Here is a 21,436-nt window from a genome sequence, read left to right as displayed (position 1 = left end):
CCCATCTTGTTCATGAATTATATATTCATCATATCTTTTTCATAAATCACTGAATTTAATTTATTAATATTTCCCTTTGAATTTTTACATCTACGTTCGTGAGGGATATCAGTAAATTATTTTCTTGTAACTTCTTTTTTTTTTAATGAGGTTAATGTCATCCTCATAAAATGAGTTGAGAAGTTCCCTTCCTCTTTTTGTTTCTGGAAGAGTTTGTGGGTGTTCTCTCTTCCTTAAACATTGGGAAGAATCAAGAGGTTTTTGCTTGTTAATTTTGACCCCTACCTCACACCATACATGAAACCAGTTCCAGGTGGATGGCAGACTGAAATGTGAAAGGTAAAACAATAAACTGTCTAGAGATAGCATAGGATAATATTTCCTTGGTCTCAGGAAGAGGATGCAGGGGTCTCCTAGGGTGCTGGTGATGCTGTGTATCTCTATCTGTGTAGGAGCTATAGCATGTGTCCAATGTGTAAATACTCTTCTGAGTTCTGCACTGAAGCTGTATGTTCTTTTCTGAATGTATGTCAGACTTAGTCTGTTACTCTGTTATTTTACCTATTTTATGGGATAGTTCTGTTTTTATTCTCCCATTTCAGAGTTCAACAAAAGAGGTATATTTCTTGTATTTGTGGGAACTGTATCATGGAGAGATGCAGTTTCTTAAATCATATGTAGTTAAGTTCCATTCATTTATTTAAGCCCCACTATATCAGAATATTTTCAAGAGTTGAAACATGACCCAGGTGGTGTTTTTATTAGAAAATGGAAAGTAATTAGTTTTTTTCAAACTTGTTGAAGTGTGCTTAAAATTAGCAAAGCTCAGTTTTTATAAGTTTTATAAATGATGAGCTTTAACAGTATATGTTTTTTAATTCTCCAGCTAGAAATTCATTGTAACATATATTAAAGGCATGTTGTATTTACATACATTACACATAATCTGAGATGATAAATCTCAAGATGTTACTGGAATTCATGTATGTCATAGTTTGTAAAGTTTGTTGGAAAGTTATTTAAATACTCTACAATGTGTTGGCTTTCTGCTTGGTTGTGGCATTCTTCAGCACTCTCCCATTATTTTTAACCAATTGAGTGTTACTCTCCTTGTCTATAAAATGAGAGAACATGATTGGAAAATTAGTCATGTATAAACATGGCTTCTTAAGACGCATTTCCATTCTGTGACAGATATTTCTCTAACATCATTTCTAGCATAGGAATTATGCTTCATGAAAGATAGTTACCTACATGTGAGCCACTTTGAAAGGCTTCTTATGTGTTGTGATTTCTTTTGCAGAGTTGTGAAAACAGTGGCTGTGAAAATCCTGAAAAACGAGACCAATGACCCCGCTCTTAAAGATGAGTTATTAGCAGAAGCAAACGTCATGCAGCAACTTGACAACCCTTACATTGTGCGCATGATTGGGATATGCGAAGCCGAGTCCTGGATGCTGGTTATGGAGATGGCGGAACTTGGTCCACTCAACAAATATTTACAGCAGAACAGGTATCCTTAGGTACCCCAGAAGCTCATACTGTGAGGGGCAGGGCCCACCTGCCCAATGCACATCATAACCTGATTTCTACAGGAAGCCTTGTCTCCTCCCACACCTTCCCAGGGTTGGTCCACACTCAGGGAGACAAGAGAGCTGTAGTCTTTGGATCAAGTGCTCTTTAGTTCTTAATGTGTAAAGAAAAACTCTAATCCAACAATTTGGTCTCCTTTGCTCACTCTGTACTGGCCTGGTGATAGAATCAGCCTTAGACTATCTTGGCAAGCAGTCTCCCCTCACCAAGCAGAGAAAACATGCTCTTTTAAAAGAAATATTTAAATAAACAATTATAAAAGAAAACAGTGATATTTTACATGTCTGGCTGACCTCTACATTCCCTTGAGTAATTACTTCTGAAAACATCCGTTGCTATTAACTGATTACAACCATCGATGGGGTAATCATTCTGTGCTCATCTCCAGCCATGGTTGAGATGGAGGAACTCACGTGGAATAAGTCATAATAATAGCCACTGATTACTTTATCCCATTTGCTACATTATGTTTATACTTAACTGAGACTCGGGGTTGGTTTTGCTAGCTGTCCAATATCGGAAGGGGGATTCCAACTGAAGCCTGTCTGTTGGTGAGCCAAGTCTGACCACCCCATTATACTGCTTTTCATGCAATTCAAAGCATACCTTGAAAATTCTACCAGCTGAACACCAGTCACCACCATTTGTGACTCTTGCTTAAGAAGAATAGGAAGTGAGTGGGTTCATATTCTGTGTGCATGGTTGGTTGTTCTAAAATGGACTCTTGTTCACTATCACTAATAACACATTTGTGACTTTCAGGCATGTCAAGGATAAGAACATCATAGAGCTGGTTCATCAGGTGTCTATGGGAATGAAGTATTTGGAAGAGTGCAATTTTGTGCACAGAGATCTGGCTGCAAGAAATGTATTGCTGGTTACTCAACATTATGCCAAGATCAGTGATTTTGGACTTTCCAAAGCACTTCGTGCTGATGAAAACTACTACAAGGTAGGAACAACTTAGCCAGTATTCAGAGCATCAGGTAGTAAAAATCTGAAATGCAAATGTATGTTTTCTTAATTTATTATGGTAGGGTTTCAAGAAGCAATTTCCCTATTTAAAAATAACTATGTAAGAAATTTTCTTCTTAAGCTTTGATTCTATTGTTTAAAAAAATGGAAATACTCTAATATGTCACAACTTGGGATTTACTCAGAATAGTATCTTCCAAACTATGTTCCTTGGAGCAATAGGGAATCAAGGTATTAATGATGATTCATTTGGAAAAAAACAAGAATAGAATTCCTTTGTTAAATTGTTTTGGAAAATATGCGTTGAACAAGGTGACTCTTACAGGACTTTTCAAAGCTCCTCTCTGAGCCGTCAAATGAACTAATAGCAACTAAAAGAAGGGGAAAAAATAAGAAAGCCCCATCCTCATATGAATTCAATCACAGTCTGTATGTAGAGTCTATGTTGATCAATTAGAAGATGTACTAGGATTGAGACCAGGTGGTGGAAGAGTGTACCAAGAACAGATTCCCACCTCTTCAGGTCCCTGGGAATGTCCAGCCACCTCAGAAATAAGACAGCATACCTTGAAGATCTAACTAGTGAATGGCAGGATGGGATCTGGGGGATTGCCCTGTGTGCCACACCCTGGAGTGGCTGGAGAAATATGCCTAAGTATCCACACCTACCCACCCACCCTTTCTCTGAGAGCCAGGTGTGGGTATGACAGATAGCAGCAGATAGCAGCTCTTGGTCAGCTAAGGGTCAGCACAAAGTTACGAGCAACGGTAGCAGAGCTCCCATCACAGCTCCTCACTCCATTCTTCATAGAGAAGCTGGCCCCAAAGCAAAGCTGCTTCAGAAATGAGCCATCATGAGAAAAGTATCAAGTGAGCCCTTTGCAGGGACTGCTGGGAGATGGAGCAAAGGGAACAATAGCCTAGAATAACAATCACACATGCACACCAGAAAAAAATAGATTTTATGTTGGAGACACTTTGTAACATGCACTTCATCAAGATAATTAGAGAGAAGAAAATATAGACTAAAACAAGGACTCAAAGAGGTGACGAAGAAGTTGAGATAACAAATAATCCCAAAACTTAGTGCATTAAAACAATGCCAAGCATTTATTTACACACAGTTCTACACTGTAGGCAGAGCTTGGTGGAAATGGTGCATCTGTGCTCCACACAGTGTCTCAGGAGGTGGTTCCAAGGGGGCAGAGGATTTATTTCCACTCTGCTCACTCACACAGCTAATGACTGATTTGACATGGGCTGTGGTCTGGGACCTCCACTGGGCTGTACCCATTAAACAATAACTTAACTACATGTGGCCTCTCCATGTGCCCCTGAGCTTACTCACAGCATGGCAGCAGGGTCCTAAGAGCAAGTTACTCAAGAGGCAGGAAATGGAGGCCGCCAGGCTCCTAAGTTCAGGGCCCAGGAACTGACTCAGAGTCATGTCCACTTATTCTATTGGTCAGAGCAGCCACAGACCACCCATATTCAAGGGAGTGGGGAGGAATGTCAAAGAACACGAGGACCAATTTTTTCCACTGCCACAGATATTAAACAACATACCATTGAAAGTAAACCAGTGAATCTCTGAAAATCAGTGGGGAAGAAAATACAGAAGGCAGTATAGAAGTAAAAGGCAAAGGATCAGGAACAAGACGATGGAGTAGGAGACCCCAGCTTCTGTCCCCCAACAAAGATCAACAGTTAGATCCATGAATGAAACAGCTCTGGGAGAATGCTGGAGTCCACTTAAGAAGCTTTAGCAGCACAGTGGAATGAAAAACTTGAGAATAACTACATAAAAAGGGAAGGAACGATAGCTTAATTTTGCTTACATCATCCCATCCCTCAGGTCAGCACTGCTCAGTGGAGGCAAGAACCCAGCTAGAAAGAGTTCTCTTCACCAGGAAAGGGAAAGCAGGGTGAGCAACCAGCTTCCCCAGCCTTTTGGAGCAGTGCACGAAGGACCTGCTTCAGTTTCACCCAACCCAGAGGCCAGCAAAGCTGAGCTGTCTAGAGACAGCTAGGAACAAGGAAGAAGGGAGAAGAGTGGGGGCTACCACTATCAGCTACACAGCAGGAGTGAGCATGGTTCCTGGTGACCTACTCTGCAAAGGAACCCCAGCAGCCTTCACTACTGAGGACTTCAACCGCCCTTGCAGATCCTGCAGATCCCCCCAGCTTTCATCACGCAGGATCTCATCATGGACTCCCCACAGATTTCTCTGCTGAGGGTTTTTGCCCTACAGGTTTTCTAATTCACCAGCCACCTGAGTCCCTCCCTACTCCCCCCACCTCACCCACTGGGGAGCAGGATCCATACCAGCAGTCCGCTCCAGCTGCTGCAGCTGCTTGTATGCAAAGTGACAGCCTGGACCCCAATGGCTGATCCCCACCAGCATGTGTGCACTCATGGCTATCTCCTGCAGCTGTGCACCTGCACACTGCCAGCTCAAATCCCATTACTGGCCTCCACTGCTGTGCATGTACCTGGGATGAGCCTGTGCAGCTGCAGGAGTGCACTCTGACAGCCAAGGCCCCTATGGAATCTTGTGGGCTTGGATATGGCCCTGTCTCCTGTCACTGGCCTGCACTACTGGGCTCACCTGCAGCTGTGCACCTGCACACTATCAGCCCAACTCCCATCACCTTTAGTGCCATGCATGTACCCACGGCAAGTCTCTGCAGCCACAAAAGAGCATGTCAGTAGCCCAGGGTCACTGCAGCTGCTAGTGCACCCACAGTTGGCCTCAACCTGTGCTGCTAGGCCCAGCCCTTACCACTATGTGTTTTGCAGCCAGCCCCAGTCACTACAGAGGCAGCTGCAGCCAGCCCCCACAGCTGAGTATATGCACACCACTGGCTCTGGCCACTGCCAACACCTGCCTGGTCCCTAGCTGCTGGGCCTGGAGGTACCACTGAGGACCCCAACAGCCCTTGCAGCCACTGCAGATCCCCTGTAGCTATTGCCAAGGAGCACACAGTTGTTGTTTTGTGAACCACAGAGATGTAAGCAAGTGAGACATCAAGCCCTACCCCCAGACCTGCAGTCATCACATACCCTTGCACTTGATATCCTGTACCCTAGACCAGGAGTCCCCAACCTTTTGAGCACCAGGGACCAGTTTTGTGGAAGACAGTTTTTCCACACACAGGGGGTGGGGATGGTTTGGGGATGATTCAAGCACATTACATGTATTGTGCACTTTATTTCTATTATTACTATGTTGTAATAGATAATGAAATAATTATACAACTCACCATAATGCAGAATCAGTGGGAGCTCGGAGCTTGTTTTCACTTGCCACTCACTGATAAGGTTTTGATATGAGTCTGCAAGCAATTGATTTATTATGGGCTCTGTGCAGTCAAACCTCTCTGCTAATGATAATCTGTATTTGCAGCCACTCCCCAGAGTTAGCATCACCACCTCAGCTCCACCTGAGATCATCAGGCATTAGATTCTCATACAGAGCGTGCAATGTAGATCCCTTGCACGTGCCGTTCACAGCAGGGTTCGTGCTCCTATGAGAATCTATGCTGCCACTGATCTGACAGGAGGCGGAGCTCAGGTGGTAATGCGAGCAATGGGGAGTGGTTGTAAATACAGATGAAGCTTTTCTCGCTTGCCTGCTGCTTACCTCCTGCTGTACAGCCCAGTACTGGTCTTTGGCCCAGGGGTTGGGGACCCATGCCCTAGACCCAGGGTCAAAGTATGCTCCAGCATGCTCCCACCCACAGGTGAAAATCCTTCCTTACTGAAGTCACCCCATACAGTCTGGAAGAGGTGGCTGCATCTTCAAATGTACAGATGCCTACACAAGGCTGCAAGGATCATGAAGAATCAGGGAAACATGACACAACCAAAAATAACATGGTAAACTCCCAATAACTGATCCCCCCAAAATGGAGATATACAGATTGTCTAACAAATAATTCAAAATAATTCTTCTGCTCAGAGAGCTACAAAAGAACATAGATAAACAATTTAATAAAAATCAGAAAAACAGTACAAAAGCAAAATAAGTTCAACAAAGACATAGAGAACATAAAAAAGAAGCAAACAGAACTTTTGGAGTTGTACAATACAAAGACTGAACTGAAGAATTCAATGAGAGTTTCAACCACAAACTGGACCAAGCAGAAGAAAGAATCAGTGAAGTCAAAGACAGATCATTTGCAATTAGCTAGTCAGAGGAGCAAAAAGGAAAAAAGAATAAAAAGAAGTGAGGAAAGCCTACGGGACTTATGGGACACCATTAAGAGAAACAAGTTATATATTTCTGAAGTCCAAGAAGAAGAGAGGGTGAAAGGGGCAGAGAACTTATTTTTAAAAATAATGGCTGAGGGCTTCCCTGTTGGCGTAGCGGTTGAGAGTCCGCCTGCTGATGCAGGGGACACGGGTTCATGCCCCGGTCCGGGAAGATCCCACATGCTGCGGAGTGGCTGGGCCCGTGAGCCATGGCCGCTGAGCCTGCGTGTCCAGAGCCTGTGCTCTGCAACGGGAGAGGCCACAGCAGTGAGAGGCCCGCATACTGAAAAAAAAAAATTAAAAATAAAAAAATAATGGCTGAGACTTCCCAAATCTGAGGAGAGATTTGGACATCCAAGTTCATGAAGCTCATAGGTCCCCAAATAAATTCAATTCAAATAGATCTTCTCCAAGACATAAAATAATAAAATTGTCAAAAATCAGGCAAAGAGAGAATCTTAAAAACAGCAAGCGGAAAAAAAGCTTGTCCCTTACAAGGGAGCTCCCCATAAGGCTACCACCAGATTTCTCAGCACAAACCTACAGGCCAGAAGAGAGTGGAATGATACATTCAAAGTTCTGAAAGAAAAACATTGCCAACCAAGAATACTTTATGTTCCAAAACTGTCCTTCAGAAAGGAAGGTGAGACAAAGACTTTCCCAGGCAAACAAAAGCTGAGAGAGTTTATCACCACTAGATCTTCCTTACAAGAAATTCTGAGTTCTTCAAGCTGAAATAAAAGGAAGCTAATTAGTAACATGGAAGCATATGAAAATGTAAAACGTACTGATAAAGGTAAGTATATAGTCAAATTCAGCATACCCCATTACTCTAGTATGGTGTTGTGTTAATCACTTAATGCTGATATAAAGATTAAAGAACAGAAGTATTAAAAATAGCTATAGCTACAATAATTTGTTACTGAATACATGATATAAAAAGACATAAATTGTGATATCAAAAACATAACATGGGCTTCCCTGGTGGCGCAGTGGTTGAGAGTCCGCCTGCCCATACAGGGGACATGGGTTCGTGTCCCAGTCCGCGAAGATCCCACACGCTGCGGAGCGGCTAGGCCTATGAGCCATGGCCGCTGAGCCTGCGCATCCGGAGCCTGTGCTCCACAACGGGAGAGGTCACAACAGTGAGAGGCCTGCATACCGCAAGAAACAAAACAAAACAAAACATAACATGTGGGGAGGAGTACAAGGGTAGAGTTTCTGCATACAGTCGAAGTTAAGCTGTTATCACCTTAAAATAGACATATTTATAAGATGTTTTATGTAAGCCTCAGGGTAACCACAAGTCAAAAACTTGCCATAGATACATACAAGATAGAGAAAAGGGAAGCAAAGTATACCACTATGGAAATTCATCAAATCAAAAAGGAAGACAATAAGAGAGGAAGAAAGGAGCAAAAGAAATTTAAAACATCCAGAAAACCGTAATATGGTATTAGTAAGTCTTTACCTATGAATAATTACTTTAATTGTAAATGGATGAAATTTTCCAATCAAAAAAGCATAGAGTGGCTGAATGGACAAAAAAAAAAGTCAACTATATGCTGCCTACAAGAGACTCATTTCAACTTCAAGGACACAGAAAAACTCAAAGTGAAGGGATAGAAAAATATATTCCATGCAAATGTAAACCAAGAAGTAGCAGGTATACCTATGTTTATATCAGACAAAACAGACTTTAATCCAGAAACTGGTACAAGAGACAAAGGAGGTCAGTCATCTTATAATGGTAAAGGGGTCAATTCATTAAGAAGATAAAATAATTGTAAATATACATGTACCCAACATTGGAGAACCTGAATATATTAAATATTAACATATCTGAAGGGAGAAATAGATAAAAATATAATAATAGTAGCAGTCTTCAGTACCCCACTTTTAACAATGGATAAGTCATAGAGACAGAAAATCAATAAAGAAACATTGGACTTGACCTGTGCTTTAGACCAAATGGACCTAACAGAATTTACAAGAGAATTCTATTAAACATATCAAGAAGAATTAACGCCAGTCCTTCTCAAACTTTTCCCAAAAATGGAAGAGGAGGAAATACTCTCAAATTCATTTTTCAAGGCCAACATTATCCTGATACAAAAGCCAGATACAAGGAAAGAAAACTATAGGCCAATATCCCTGATGAACATAGATGCAAAAATTCTCAACAAAATACTAGCAAACTAAATTGAACAACACGTTAAAAAGATCATACACCATGGTCAACTGGGATTTATTCTTGAATTCAAGGATAGTTCAATATACTCAAATCAATAAATGTGATACCCCACATTAATAGAGTGAAAGATAAAAATCATATGGTCATCTTATTAGGTGCAGAAAAAGCATTTGACATAATTCACATCATTTCATAATAAACAGTCTCAAAAAAGTCAGTATAAAAGGAACATACCTCAACACAATAAAGGCCATGTATGGCAAGCCTACAGCTAACATTAGACTCAGTGGAGAAAGGTTGAAAGTTTTTCATCTAAGATAAGGAATAAGACAAGGGTGCCCACTCACACCACTGATTAAACAGTACTAGAAGTCCTAGCCAGAGCAATTAGGCAAAAAAAAAAAAAAAAAAAGAAAGAAAGAAAGAAAAGAAGATAAATAAAAGGCTTATAAACCAAAATTACCTCATCTCTATTTGCAGATGACATGATCTTATACAGTTGACCCTTGAACAACAGAGATTTGAACTATGCAGGTCCACTTACACATGGATTTCTTTCATTAGTATGTACTACAGTACTACACAATCCACTATGGGTTGAATCCATGGATGCAGAACTGTGGATACAGAGGGCCAACTGTAAGGTTATATATGGATTTTTGACTGTGTGAAGTGTCGGCACCCCCAACCCCTACATTATTCAAGGGTCAACTGTATATAGAAAACCCTAAAGACTCCCTCAAAAAACTGAAAACTAATCAACAAATTCAGTAAAATAGCAAGATACAAAATCAACACACCAAAAGCAGTTGCATTTCTATACACTAATAGTGAACTAACCGAAAAAGAAATAAAGGAAAAAAATCTCATTTACAATTGCATCAAAGCAATAGAATACTTAGGGATAAATTTAACCAAGAAAGTGAAAGATCTATGTACCAAAAATAAGACATTGATGAAAAAAATTGAAGAAATGGAAAGATAACCTGTGTTCATGGATCAGAAGAGTTAATATTGTTAAAATTACTACACTACCCAAAGCCATCTATAGATTCAATATAAACCCCCATTAGAATTCCAGTGGCATTTTTCACAAAACTAGAAAAAATAATCCTAAAATTCATGTGGAACCCAAAAAAACCCTGAATAGCCAAAGCAATCTTGAGAAAGAACAAAGCTGAAAGCATTATGCTTCCTGATTTCAAACTATGCTACAAAACTGTAGTAATCAAAACAGTGTGGTACTGACATAAAAACAGACACATAGATCAATGGAACAGAATCAAGAAACTAGAAAAAAACCCATGCATATATAGTCAACTAATATTTGACAAGAGAATCAAGAATGTTCAATGGGGAAAAAATAGTCTCTTCAATAAATAGTGTTTAAAAAACTGGATATTCACATGCAAAAGAATGAAATTGGACCTCTATATTATAACATTCACAAAAGTTAACTCAAAATGGATTAAGGACTTGATTGTAAGACTTGAAACCATAAAACTCCTAGAAGAAAACATATGGAAAAAGCTCCTCAGTGTTGGTCTTGGCAATGATTTTTTGCATATGACACCAAATGCACATGCAACAAAAGCAGAAATCAACAAATGGGACTACATCAAACTAAAAAGTTTCTGTACAACAAAAGAAACATCAACAGGATGAAAGTTCAACCTACAGAATGGGAGAAAATATTTGCAAGCCATCTATCTGATAATTGGTAATTATCCAAAATATATAAGTAACTCATACAACTCAATAGTAAAGCCCCCCAAATAATCAGATTTTTAAATGGGCAAAGGACCTGAATAGAAGTATTCTATTTTTTTCTATATTTCTATGACAAAAGAAGACATTCAAATGGCCAACAAATACATGTAAGGGTATTTGACATCACTAAGCATCAGAGAAATGCAAATCAGAACCACAATGAGATGCCTCTTCATACCTGTTAAAATAGCACTCACCAAAAAGATAAGAGACGACAAGTGTTGCTGAGGATATGGAGAAAGGGGAATCCTTGTACACTGTTGGTGGGAATGTAAATTGGTGCAGCCACTATGGATAGCAGTATGGAGTTTCCTCAAAAATTAACAATAGAACTACTGTATCATCTGGCAATCCCATTCTGTATATGTATCCAAAGGTAATGAAATCACTATCTCATAAAGATATCTTTACCCCCATGTTCATTACAGCATTATTTACAATAGCCAAGACATGGAAACAACCTAATATCCATCAATAGATGAATGGATAAAGAAAATATGATACGTGTATGTGTGTGTGTGTGCATGTGTGTGTGTGTGTATGTGTGTGTTGGCTTAAAACTGTAGACAAATATATGGGATATATTCAGACATAAAAAAGAAGGAAATCTTGCCATTTGCAATAACATAGATGGACCTTGAGGGCATTATGCTAAATGAAATAAGTCAGAGAAAGACAAATACTGTATGATATCATTTATATGTGGAATTTTAAAAAGCCAAACTCATAGAAACAGAGAGTAGATTTTGGTTGCCAGGGTTTGGGAGGTGGGGGAAATGAGAAAATGTTGGTCAAAGGGTACAAAGTTCTAGTTATAAGAGGAATAAATTCTGGGAATCTAATCTGCAGCTCGGTGCCTAGAGTTAACAGTACTACATTGTATAGTACTTGGAAGTTACTGAGAAAGTAGACCATTACAACAGCGACAACAAAAATTAACAATTCTGTCAGGTGAAGGATGTGTTAACTAACCTTATGTTGTAAACATTTTGCAATATATACGTGTCTCAATCATCATACTGTACAAAAAAAAGAAGCCATGTTAGAAGCAGCTAAAAGAGACTGAACACAAATGGAAAGATGGAAACATGGAGAATTTCTTTAAGAAAACAAAGTGAAATGGAAAACATTAAAGAGTTAAGCAAGATTAAAGAGAAATGATAGTGATGAAAGCAAATTAGCTCAGTGCTCAGAGAACTGTGCATGACAGCGTGAATTTGTGCAGCAGGACTGTAAATGCAAATGCCCTTTAATCCAGCAACTCCTTACAAGTACTCTACACACAGGGAAGATACACACTGTCAGTAATGATCATTCAAGCATGATGTGTAATAGCAAAAATCAGGAAACGACTTAATGACCTCTCAGTTGGAGGCTGGTTAAATCAGTTGTACCAGATTTATGCGAAGCATACAATTAACTCTCCTAAAAGTGACTTTCTTTGCATGTGCTGACATAGACATATATCTATGACACATGGTTAAGTAGAAAAAGTAAAAAGTGCAAAATGTATATACCTATAGCTTGATTACCCCTCAAGAAAGCATATATTACCAGTTTATACTTATATGTAGATTTTTCTGGAAGGATTCAAGAAAAACGATCAAACGTGCTGTCTTTCTTGGTGAGGATTTGGAGTTTGTGGTGGAGAGAGATTCCCTTTTCATCATATTTAGGGTTTGTCAAAGGTTTATTTTGTGATCAGTTTAAAATTCAGAATAAACTTGAAATAACACACATGACTAGATTGTTCACAACTTTTGAAATCAAAATCTAGAAATAATACATAACATGAATGAGACAGACATATAAGCAGTGTGTCATTTAGAGAAGTGCCCTAGCACCCGTGGTCTCAGATTGATATCCCCGAGTTGTCTCCTCTGGCCACCGTAGGGCAACTCACCTCCCTCCTCCACTTCAAGAGATGTCACCCAGGTTAGAGTGACTTCCATGGGAGGTATCAAGACTTCACTACACCACGCTGAACGCTAAAGCCCCAAAGAAAGAGTTTTGCTGGCAAGATTTTTATCTCTTTACTAGCACCTGCTTTTTTAAATTAGAAAGTTTACAACTTTGTTTTAAATACTAGCAAACCGTCTCCCCCAAAACAGTGTTGGCTTAAAGATGTAGACAAATGTACAGTAATAGTTAAATATATTATGAACAACCTAGTATTTCTTGGAGCAAAACCATGAAGTAATATTCAGGCCTGACTCTTGCATTGCCACGCCAAGCTCCAAGAAGCTGTGAGTAGACAAAGGAAGAGGTAAGAGAAAGCGACTAAAAAATACAAAAACTTCAGTCTGAACCTTAAAAATATGTATTTAAATTTTAAAAATTTAAGATGTTAAGATTTAACATATTTTTAAGATTCAGACCAGATATATACACACAGGCATTTTGTGAGTCATGATTTTATTTCTTTTTTTTTAATTATGGTAAAATGCACATAACATAAATTTTACCATCTTAACTGTCTTTAAGGGTACAGTTTAGTAATGTTCAGTACATTCACTTTGCTCACAACCAATCTCTAGAATTCTTTTCATCTTCCCAAACCGAAACTCTATACCCATTAAACAGCTACTCTCCATCCCACCCTCTCTCCACAGCCCCAGGCAACCATTATTCTACTTTCTGTCTCTATGAATGGGACTACTCCAGGGGCATCAGATGAGTGGAATCATATAATATTTGTCCTTTAGTGACTTGAATGGCCTACTTCACTGAGCATAATAAAAGGTAACCGCATGGTTCATCCATGTCGTGGCGTGTATCAGAGTTCCCTTCCTTCCTAAGGCTGAATGATACTCCACTGTATCAATATACCCCATTTTGTTTATCCATTCATTTGTCGATGGACATTTGGGTTGCTTCCACCTTTGGCTGTTGTGAATAGTGCTGCTATGAACAAACATGATGTCCACCATTTTATTCTTAATGAAACATCTCTTTATGTGCTTGGTTTTCAGGCCCAGACCCACGGGAAGTGGCCCGTGAAGTGGTACGCTCCGGAATGCATCAACTACTACAAGTTCTCCAGCAAGAGTGACGTCTGGAGCTTTGGAGTGTTAATGTGGGAAGCATTTTCCTACGGGCAGAAGCCGTATCGGGTGAGCTACATTTGTTTCATTTCCTAATTAACAGACCATCAAAACAGATAAGCCCCAGATTATCTTTAAAGGACCCTGAAAATCATCAAATCTGGACACCCTTTCTGAGTCTTTATCTTTTGAGAGTGGGGGGTGAATATGATCTCACTTTATTCTAAACTGAAAGAAATATTTGAAGCCATCTGGACAGTATGTGGGGTTTTTTTAATTGTGTATTACACATATAAATATGCATAAAATATGTCAACGAAAATTCAATTAACTATCAAGTTAAGAAGGGTAAAAGGGAATTTTATTTGAGCCAAACTGAGGACTATAACCCAAGAAGTAGATTCTCGGAAAGCTCTGAGAACTGTTCCACCGTTAGAAGTCGAAGGCACAGTCATATATATTTTTGAGACAAAGGATCATACCTCAAAATGACATACCGATATTTTACATAAAGGTCACTAGGGATACATAGTCCAGGTAAACATGTACAGAGGGAGCGGCAAGTCACCATGACCTACAGAGCTAGGAAAGAGCACTATTTTTTAAAGAAGTTACAGTGCTAGTGTCAGAAGAAAGGAAAAAAAGTGATCTTTATGGCCAAGCAGGCACTCCCATCTTTGAGGAGCTCTGGTTAATGTGTAATGCAGATGCACACTGCACAGCAGGGAGGGAGGGAGAATGTCCAAACAAACACAGAATTTTATGTTTAGTTTTTTTCTTGTCCTGCCTTAAAATATAAATTTTATTTCATCAAATATATACCCAAATCACCATTTATTAGATTTGAAATAGAAATAATGGCTATCCCCATTATCAAATTTGTAGCTGTTACCTTTTTTCGATTTTTTTTCATATATATATATATATATATATATATATATATGTGTGTGTGTGTATGTGTATATATATATATATATATATATATATATATATACTGAAAAGTGCACAAATCCTAGGCCACAGCTTGATGGATTTTCACAATTGGGACACACCCATGAAGCCAGCCCCCAAATGAAGAAACAGAACAGAAGCCCCCCTTTCCCCCTGCACACACAAAACTTACCCCAAGGGTAACCCATCTGACTTCTAGCATCATAGATTAGGTGCTCCTGGTACTTCCCTGGTGGTCCAGTGGTTAAGACTCCACGCTTCCAATGAGGGGGGCCCAGGTTCGGTCCCTGGTCAGAGAACTAGATCCCACATGCCGCAGCTAAAAAGATCCCACATGCCACAACTAAAGATCTTGCACGTGACAATGAAGATCCTGTGTGCTGCAACTAAAACCCAGAGCAGCCAAATAAATATTTAAAAAAATAGATTAGGTGCTCCTATTTTTTGTACTTTATATAGTTGAAATCACACAGCATGTACTCTTTTGTTTCTTTTGGGGGGTAGGATGTATTTGTTTTGTTTTGCGGCATGCTATGTTTAAAAAGCTCAAGAATATTTTGCATGTTTTAGGGAATGAAAGGCAGCGAAGTTTCTGCTATGCTGGAGAAAGGAGAGAGGATGGGGTGCCCTCCAGGGTGTCCGAGAGAGATGTACGAGCTGATGACCCTGTGCTGGACCTATGAGTGAGTACCCAGCCCTTCCTGCCATTTAGCCCAATGCTCTGGAGGCAGATAGAATTGCCGAGCACTAAAAAGGAGCATGAATTCTGTCTTTTCATGAATCAGGGATGGGCTCCTTTCTAAACAAACAATGCGGGGAGAGGTCTTGCTTCCTGGACCACACACTTATATTCTTTAGTCTAAAGAGTATAGACAATTACTCTAATTCGGGATATCAAAATTTAAACGTAGATAATATTGGCCAAAGGGTGGAGGGGTGGTCAAAGTAAAAACATATGCTTAAGGGTCTGGTCTGGTGATACGTGCTATTTTGGCATGAGCGGATGGCAGAGGTACTTAGCAGGGGGATGTCATACTTCCTAATTCCTGATCACCTTTCAGAGTGAGGCATGACCACGGATGGTGGCCAGTTCACAGATGGATTGGCCAAGGTAGCACTTCCCGAGAAGCAACTCAGAACTTGGAACAGTGGCCCTAGAGTCTGCACTGAGGGGCCTCACATGGCCTGCCTGGTAGAGCACATGTGACGTTGTAGGCAGGTGATGTCCAGGGCAGCTCAGCTGGCAAGGGAAACACACTGCACCTAAGAATCAGGGACGTGGCCTTTGACCTTGCCTGGGTTTGGCAGCCTGGACATGCATCATGGGGAAACCTCCAAGCCGTGGTCTCTGTCCCTCTGACACTGAAGTGTGCATATAGCGCCCTTGCAACTTGGCAATGATGCAGATCTGTCATCCGGGGGAGCTCATATATCTGCCAGTAGATTTGATACTTCGAGGGTCAGGTTTGTTCTCAGATATGACAGCTGATATTGCAAGAGTATCTTCAGGATGATGGATATTTCAGGTGCTTTCAGATGCCATCTGGGATTCTGCAATGCCCCGGGAAGCATCTTCCACAACTGTAGCTGGGAGTGGAAGTGAAGAATCTCATTATTATCTAGAAGTGACCCAGGGTCAGCAAGAGAGAGGGCAGTTATTTCCCTGCCACTTTCCTCATGGAGGTTACAATTCTGGGCTAGGCAAACAGGAAATAGATTAACCCCAACATAAACGCCTGATTATGTATTGTGATGGGTGCTATAGAGCAAGCTACAGGGAGCTTTGAATGAGAGTAGAGAGTTTTGGGGGGAGGGTCATACTTCCATTGGAGAGTCCATACTGGCCTCTTTTAGGGAGGGGCATTCCAACCGAGAACTGCAGGTTGAGGAGCTTGAGTGCCGGAAATGCCCCCACTGGGCACGAGGGTCAGAGCGGAAAAAGCAGCCCAGACCCAGGTAGTCGGGAGTGACCAGGACGCTGGCACACACACAGGACACTTGGCCACCCTCCTCTGCAGAAGCTCAGTGATGTCCTAGAGGCAACCTCACCCGTGGTATAAAGGAGAGATTCCCTGGGAAACCTGACCAGGTGTCTTTGCTGAGGGCCAGTCTGTACTCCTGTTTCCCTACACTAGTTTGTTTGCTTGGTGCTAGGCTGTTGGGTGGATGAAACCCTTACAGCAAGACTCAGAGGGACTCTTGGTACATTCGGATCCCCATGGTAGGAGTAGAACACCCTGTCTGGCAAAGATGTTGAAGTTGTGTTCTTTGGCTTGAAGTTTAGTAGCAGGAGGGAGGCTTTCCTTCTGTGTGGACACAGGTTTCCACACATGGTCCTACATCCCAGGCTTGGCCATCACGTCCCCTCCTGCAACACAATGTGGTGGCCAGAGACATCTTCCCACAGTGAGTGTGGTCTATAGACATGACCACAGATGGCTGATATTTTTACGCAGTTTTATTGCCTGCTCTTGAAAGCTGTAGGTGCAACCATTTGTTTGATGCCATTTGACAAGACAACCTATTTTGGTTCTGTAGAAGCCACCCTGCCCTTATAACAGTAAATGATTCTTGGTTCCCATGTGTGGTTCCTGGCTGTTCTCTTATAACTCGACTGAACCATATGAAATCACAGTTGTTGTAGGTCAAAAAGGTTGAATGTGGACAGTTCATGCAGTTTAACCTCAAGTTCTATGTCACTTTTTGGGCAGTTTTACCCACTTGCAATATAGCCAAAAATCTTGCAAAATAAAATTAACTTCCAAGCAAGGATAGACTCTCCGAATTTTAAGAAATACTTGCTTCCAACTGATTCTGTTCAGTATGCCCATGTTAGAGAAAGCAGAGATGTCTATAGAAGTTTGTTTAGAGGTTGCAAGTTGTTACAAAAACTTTTACCCATGGTTTATATACATCATCGCCTCACCTGCCAACAGTGACAGAAGTAAGGCCTGGCCACGTTAAGGTTTAGAATAGCAGCGTCTTTTCAGAAAATCCAGAGCCATCTGATTGGGGTGTGGGGAGGGGAAGTTTAAATTGTGTCCACATTTTAAAAAAAAAAAGATTGAGTCAAACGTTAAATATATATCTGCAGCACACTGACCAACTAAGTATTTTCAGACACGTTCTGTTTTGCTAGGCCATAAGGAGACAGTCTCTGAACCTGCGGTTAAAAGATCCTGACTTTGAGAACAAAACTTTCCCATCTTTAAGGTGGACAGGAGTCACCTGGGGACCTTGTTGAATGCAGATTGGGTTCTTTAGGTCTGGGGTGGGCCTAACACTGTATTCCCCAGAGGCTTCTGGTCAGCCACACTTAGAGCAGGGATGCAGTGTGACCGCAGGCTCATGAGGAAGTGGGGCGCCGCCACTCTACTAGCGCTTGGCCTGCAAAGACCCCTGCTGTGACCAGCACTTTTTCACAAGCATTGATAACAAACAATAATGCCTCTCTTCCCTTTGCAGCGTGGAGAACAGGCCCGGATTTGTAGCAGTGGAACTGCGGCTGCGCAATTACTACTACGATGTGGTTAACTAACGGCTCCCGCGCCCGTCTGTGGCTGCCTTTGAGCAAATGAGCAGTCGAGGGAAGACTATTCCAATGCTTTGATTTTGAGTCTCCATCTTCCTCCGCCCGGGAGAGCCAGCTCAGGTGGAATGTTCCACTGACTGTCGTTCCCCAAAGCCTGTCCTGGAACACGCCCTCCACAAAGCAACCCGTCCCAGAGGAGCGGTGGGAAGACAGACGGACACCAGGACCAAGGGTCCCTTGGATTCGTGTGTGTTTCTTGTCTGTGTGGCAGGTTATTTGCAGGATTTGTTTCCAAATTTCTTTCTGTCTTTTCAGTTCTCGGGCTCCTGGGCTGCATTTGAAAACCCAGCATCACCATGGGGTGCTGAACCCTCTTGCCCATTTCGGCTGCATTTTCAGTGGCCAGAGGGTGCCCTTGGCTTGTGATGCCTGCCATGGAGGGAAGGAAAGGAGAGGAGAAGAGGTTTGACTGCCTCCAGAACATGGCTCCTACAGGTCCCAAGACTGAGCCCTGCCACTGAAAAACATTCCCCGATAAAAGTGTTTTGAGGCTTAAAAAAATCAGGCTGGACCACTGCAATTTCTAAGCCTGTAGCCCAGTTAAGGGAAAATAAAAAGTATGGATACTGCTTTTGCTCTATGTGTTCTGAGGCAGAAGACTCACATCTGTATGAAAAATGGAGCCTGTTGGAATGAATTGGCTTGGCTTACTTTCCCCCCAAAAGCCTCTCTGAAGACTGTACTTGACTGGAGACTAATAAATAAAGTTCTTTGTGGAGACCCAGTAGGGAAGAGGATGTCTGTCATCTCAGGTCTGACCTAGGACAGACAGCAGGGTACAGCGGGCTGTCGTCTGCTTAGTGGGGTCCAAGCTTGCTCTCCCCTAGAGAGGGGCTGCAGCCAGAATTCCCTGACTTTTTCTGTATTCATAGTGAGGGACAACCTGGTGGCCAAAGTCATCTAAAGAGGAGTTTCTAAGGCAAGTATCAATTCACAATAAAGCCACAGATCCTGACCCTCTCCACAAGTAAACCTCATTGAGTGTGACTTTGGGTTGAAGATAACAAGACCCAAGAAATTTTTTCTAGTCCCTGAGTCTTAGTTAATCCTTGGCTAATGTTTGATCTCATGCAGATCATCAGCCCATTGATATCAGATTTGCTGTAGCCATCCTTCTTAGGTCAGTCGAGACACATAAACTCAGACCATCTTGTCTTCAGTGGTACCTAAGACATTTTAAAGTGTACATCCAGCCTATGGCCAGAGAGGAGGCCCCACTCATGACAGGGGAGCCAGGCACGGAGAAAGGCAGCAGTCGGCACCCCAGCTTAGCCAGCAGAAGACATGGGTCCACTGGTAGAACTTGTGTTAAGAAACTTTCAGAAGCCGCCCATGCTTTTTTGCCACATGGTGGCTTAATCATCGTGTTAAAGAGAGGATCCCTGTGTGCTGAGCAGATACTCAAAACAATGGCAATGCACATTTAGAGTCCCTGAGATTATAACGATGAGTGACACAATCTCTGTGGCCAGGTTGTTTGTAGAACCATCACAGAAAGGGCTGGATAAAGCAGTAATGGCATCTGAGAAAGAGACCATCCATACACACTGCTGAACTCCCAGGGTCCTTCTTCTACCCGCAAAGTGTGTCTGTAGCAAGGCCACACACTTACAGGAATAGAGGGCATGCATGTCATAAGCATGTAGAGCTCTTGCCTTCTTTCCAGTGGGATTTTCCACACTGTCTAGCAGCTCAACACCCTTCCCAGGAGTCTGGGGATGAAGAACATCTAGAATGTGAGTGGGCAAGAGATGCTCTGCCCAGGAGGCAGCCAGCACTCCCCTCCGCTCTGTCCTCTGCTTCTCCCCGTAGTGGAAAGAGGCCTGTGTGTAGAATTTTCACTGTGGCCGCTCGCCCAAGTCTTGTCTAGTGAAAATTGTGTCCTGCGTTAGAGATAACTGTTCTCCTCCCTGGGGTCACAGAGGAAGGCACATAGGGAAAGGCACCTTTGTGGAAGGATTTATGATGTAAATGAGCAAAATTTGGAAGCTTAGGGCTTACTGCAGGGCTGGGCTTTCACATGCATGCTGCCCTTCTGATGGGTCTAACCACGTCTTTACCTGGGTCTGGGTGCCCTCCATGTGCCTTCACCTTTTGGTCAATGTTTAGCAGGAACAAAAGGACAGCACATCAGACACACGGCCCTGGCCAGTACCAATTGTCTGCTGATGCCACAAACACTTTGTCACCTCAGTGGGACCAAAAGTTTTTGTAGCAGAAACACAGTTCATTCTGTGGTTAAAATAATTACAAGTGCTTTTCGTTTGAGCGTGTCCTTCCCCTGCACTTGCTGGTACCAGCCTTGCCTTTGTCCTTTGCGTGGTGACTTCACATTTACCCCAGCCCAATGACTGCAACCCCACCTGGGTTTTCACATGTAGGGGTGACCGCCGGTTTATCAGGCTCCCAGACTCCCAAAGAGCACACTCTACCTGTCAATCCAGGCATCATATTCTCCATTCATTTCAGAAGAGCAATCTTTTGTCACTGGACTTTTTTTCAACTGTGATTTTTAATAAAACTTTTAAATGAGCTTTGTGATGATTTTCATGGATGTGATTAAAGTATGATAGGTTATACTGTCAAATACACGGTGCCAAACAGCATTGTCAAATGTGCAACATGTATTTTAAAAAATGGTAAGTCCCCAGCCACATCCTAAAAAGATGGATGTATGCAGGCTGGTCGGAGCAGATCTGGAAGCTTCTGCCATGCACAGAAGGAAAAGGCCTGTCAAGGAGGGCTCTGGCCTGCCATGATCCTCTGTTCACGGGCAGGGGATCTGCCCAGCGAGAGCCTCACAGCTCACATCGTACACTAATGAGAGGTGGGCTAACAAGACAGAAATCCCAAAAGAGGCCAGAGCAGCATTGTGGCTGGTGAACTTTCCCTTTCTCTGTACAGATAGCTTAGGGAGCACTGGGGATATCAAGAAAAGATATCCAGAGCCCCCATCCCCTGTTTTAAAGGAGGTTACACACATGCATGGACATCGCATACATACACATACATACACACATACACCATGCACATACACACACTGCAGTAAGCACACATGCACA

The 21,436-nt window shown here is 41.9% G+C and overlaps 1 protein-coding gene across 4 annotated transcripts in view; it reads left to right on the top strand.

Annotated features, from left to right (window-relative positions):
* The window catches only part of SYK (spleen associated tyrosine kinase), a 96,409-nt gene extending 75,502 nt beyond the window's left edge, over window positions 1–20,907 (top strand). For all 4 annotated transcript variants that reach the window (XM_022560709.3, XM_022560711.3, XM_089912910.1 and 1 more), the window contains 5 exons: window positions 1,304–1,513; window positions 2,356–2,545; window positions 13,760–13,900; window positions 15,353–15,465; window positions 18,248–20,907. In XM_022560709.3, coding sequence (XP_022416417.1) covers window positions 1,304–1,513; window positions 2,356–2,545; window positions 13,760–13,900; window positions 15,353–15,465; window positions 18,248–18,320 — 727 coding nt within the window. In that variant the 3' untranslated portion in view covers window positions 18,321–20,907. The remainder of the gene's footprint in view (window positions 1–1,303; window positions 1,514–2,355; window positions 2,546–13,759; window positions 13,901–15,352; window positions 15,466–18,247) is intronic.
* The last annotated feature ends 529 nt before the right edge of the window (window positions 20,908–21,436 follow it).

This window comes from Delphinapterus leucas, chromosome 6, assembly GCF_059928025.1.
Source record: "Delphinapterus leucas isolate spDelLeu-1000000601 "Yukka" chromosome 6, BTC_Dleu_Yukka2, whole genome shotgun sequence".
Lineage (NCBI taxonomy): Eukaryota > Metazoa > Chordata > Mammalia > Artiodactyla > Monodontidae > Delphinapterus > Delphinapterus leucas.
Note: the sequence above shows the minus strand (reverse complement) of the source record. Positions and strands in the feature narration are given on the sequence as shown.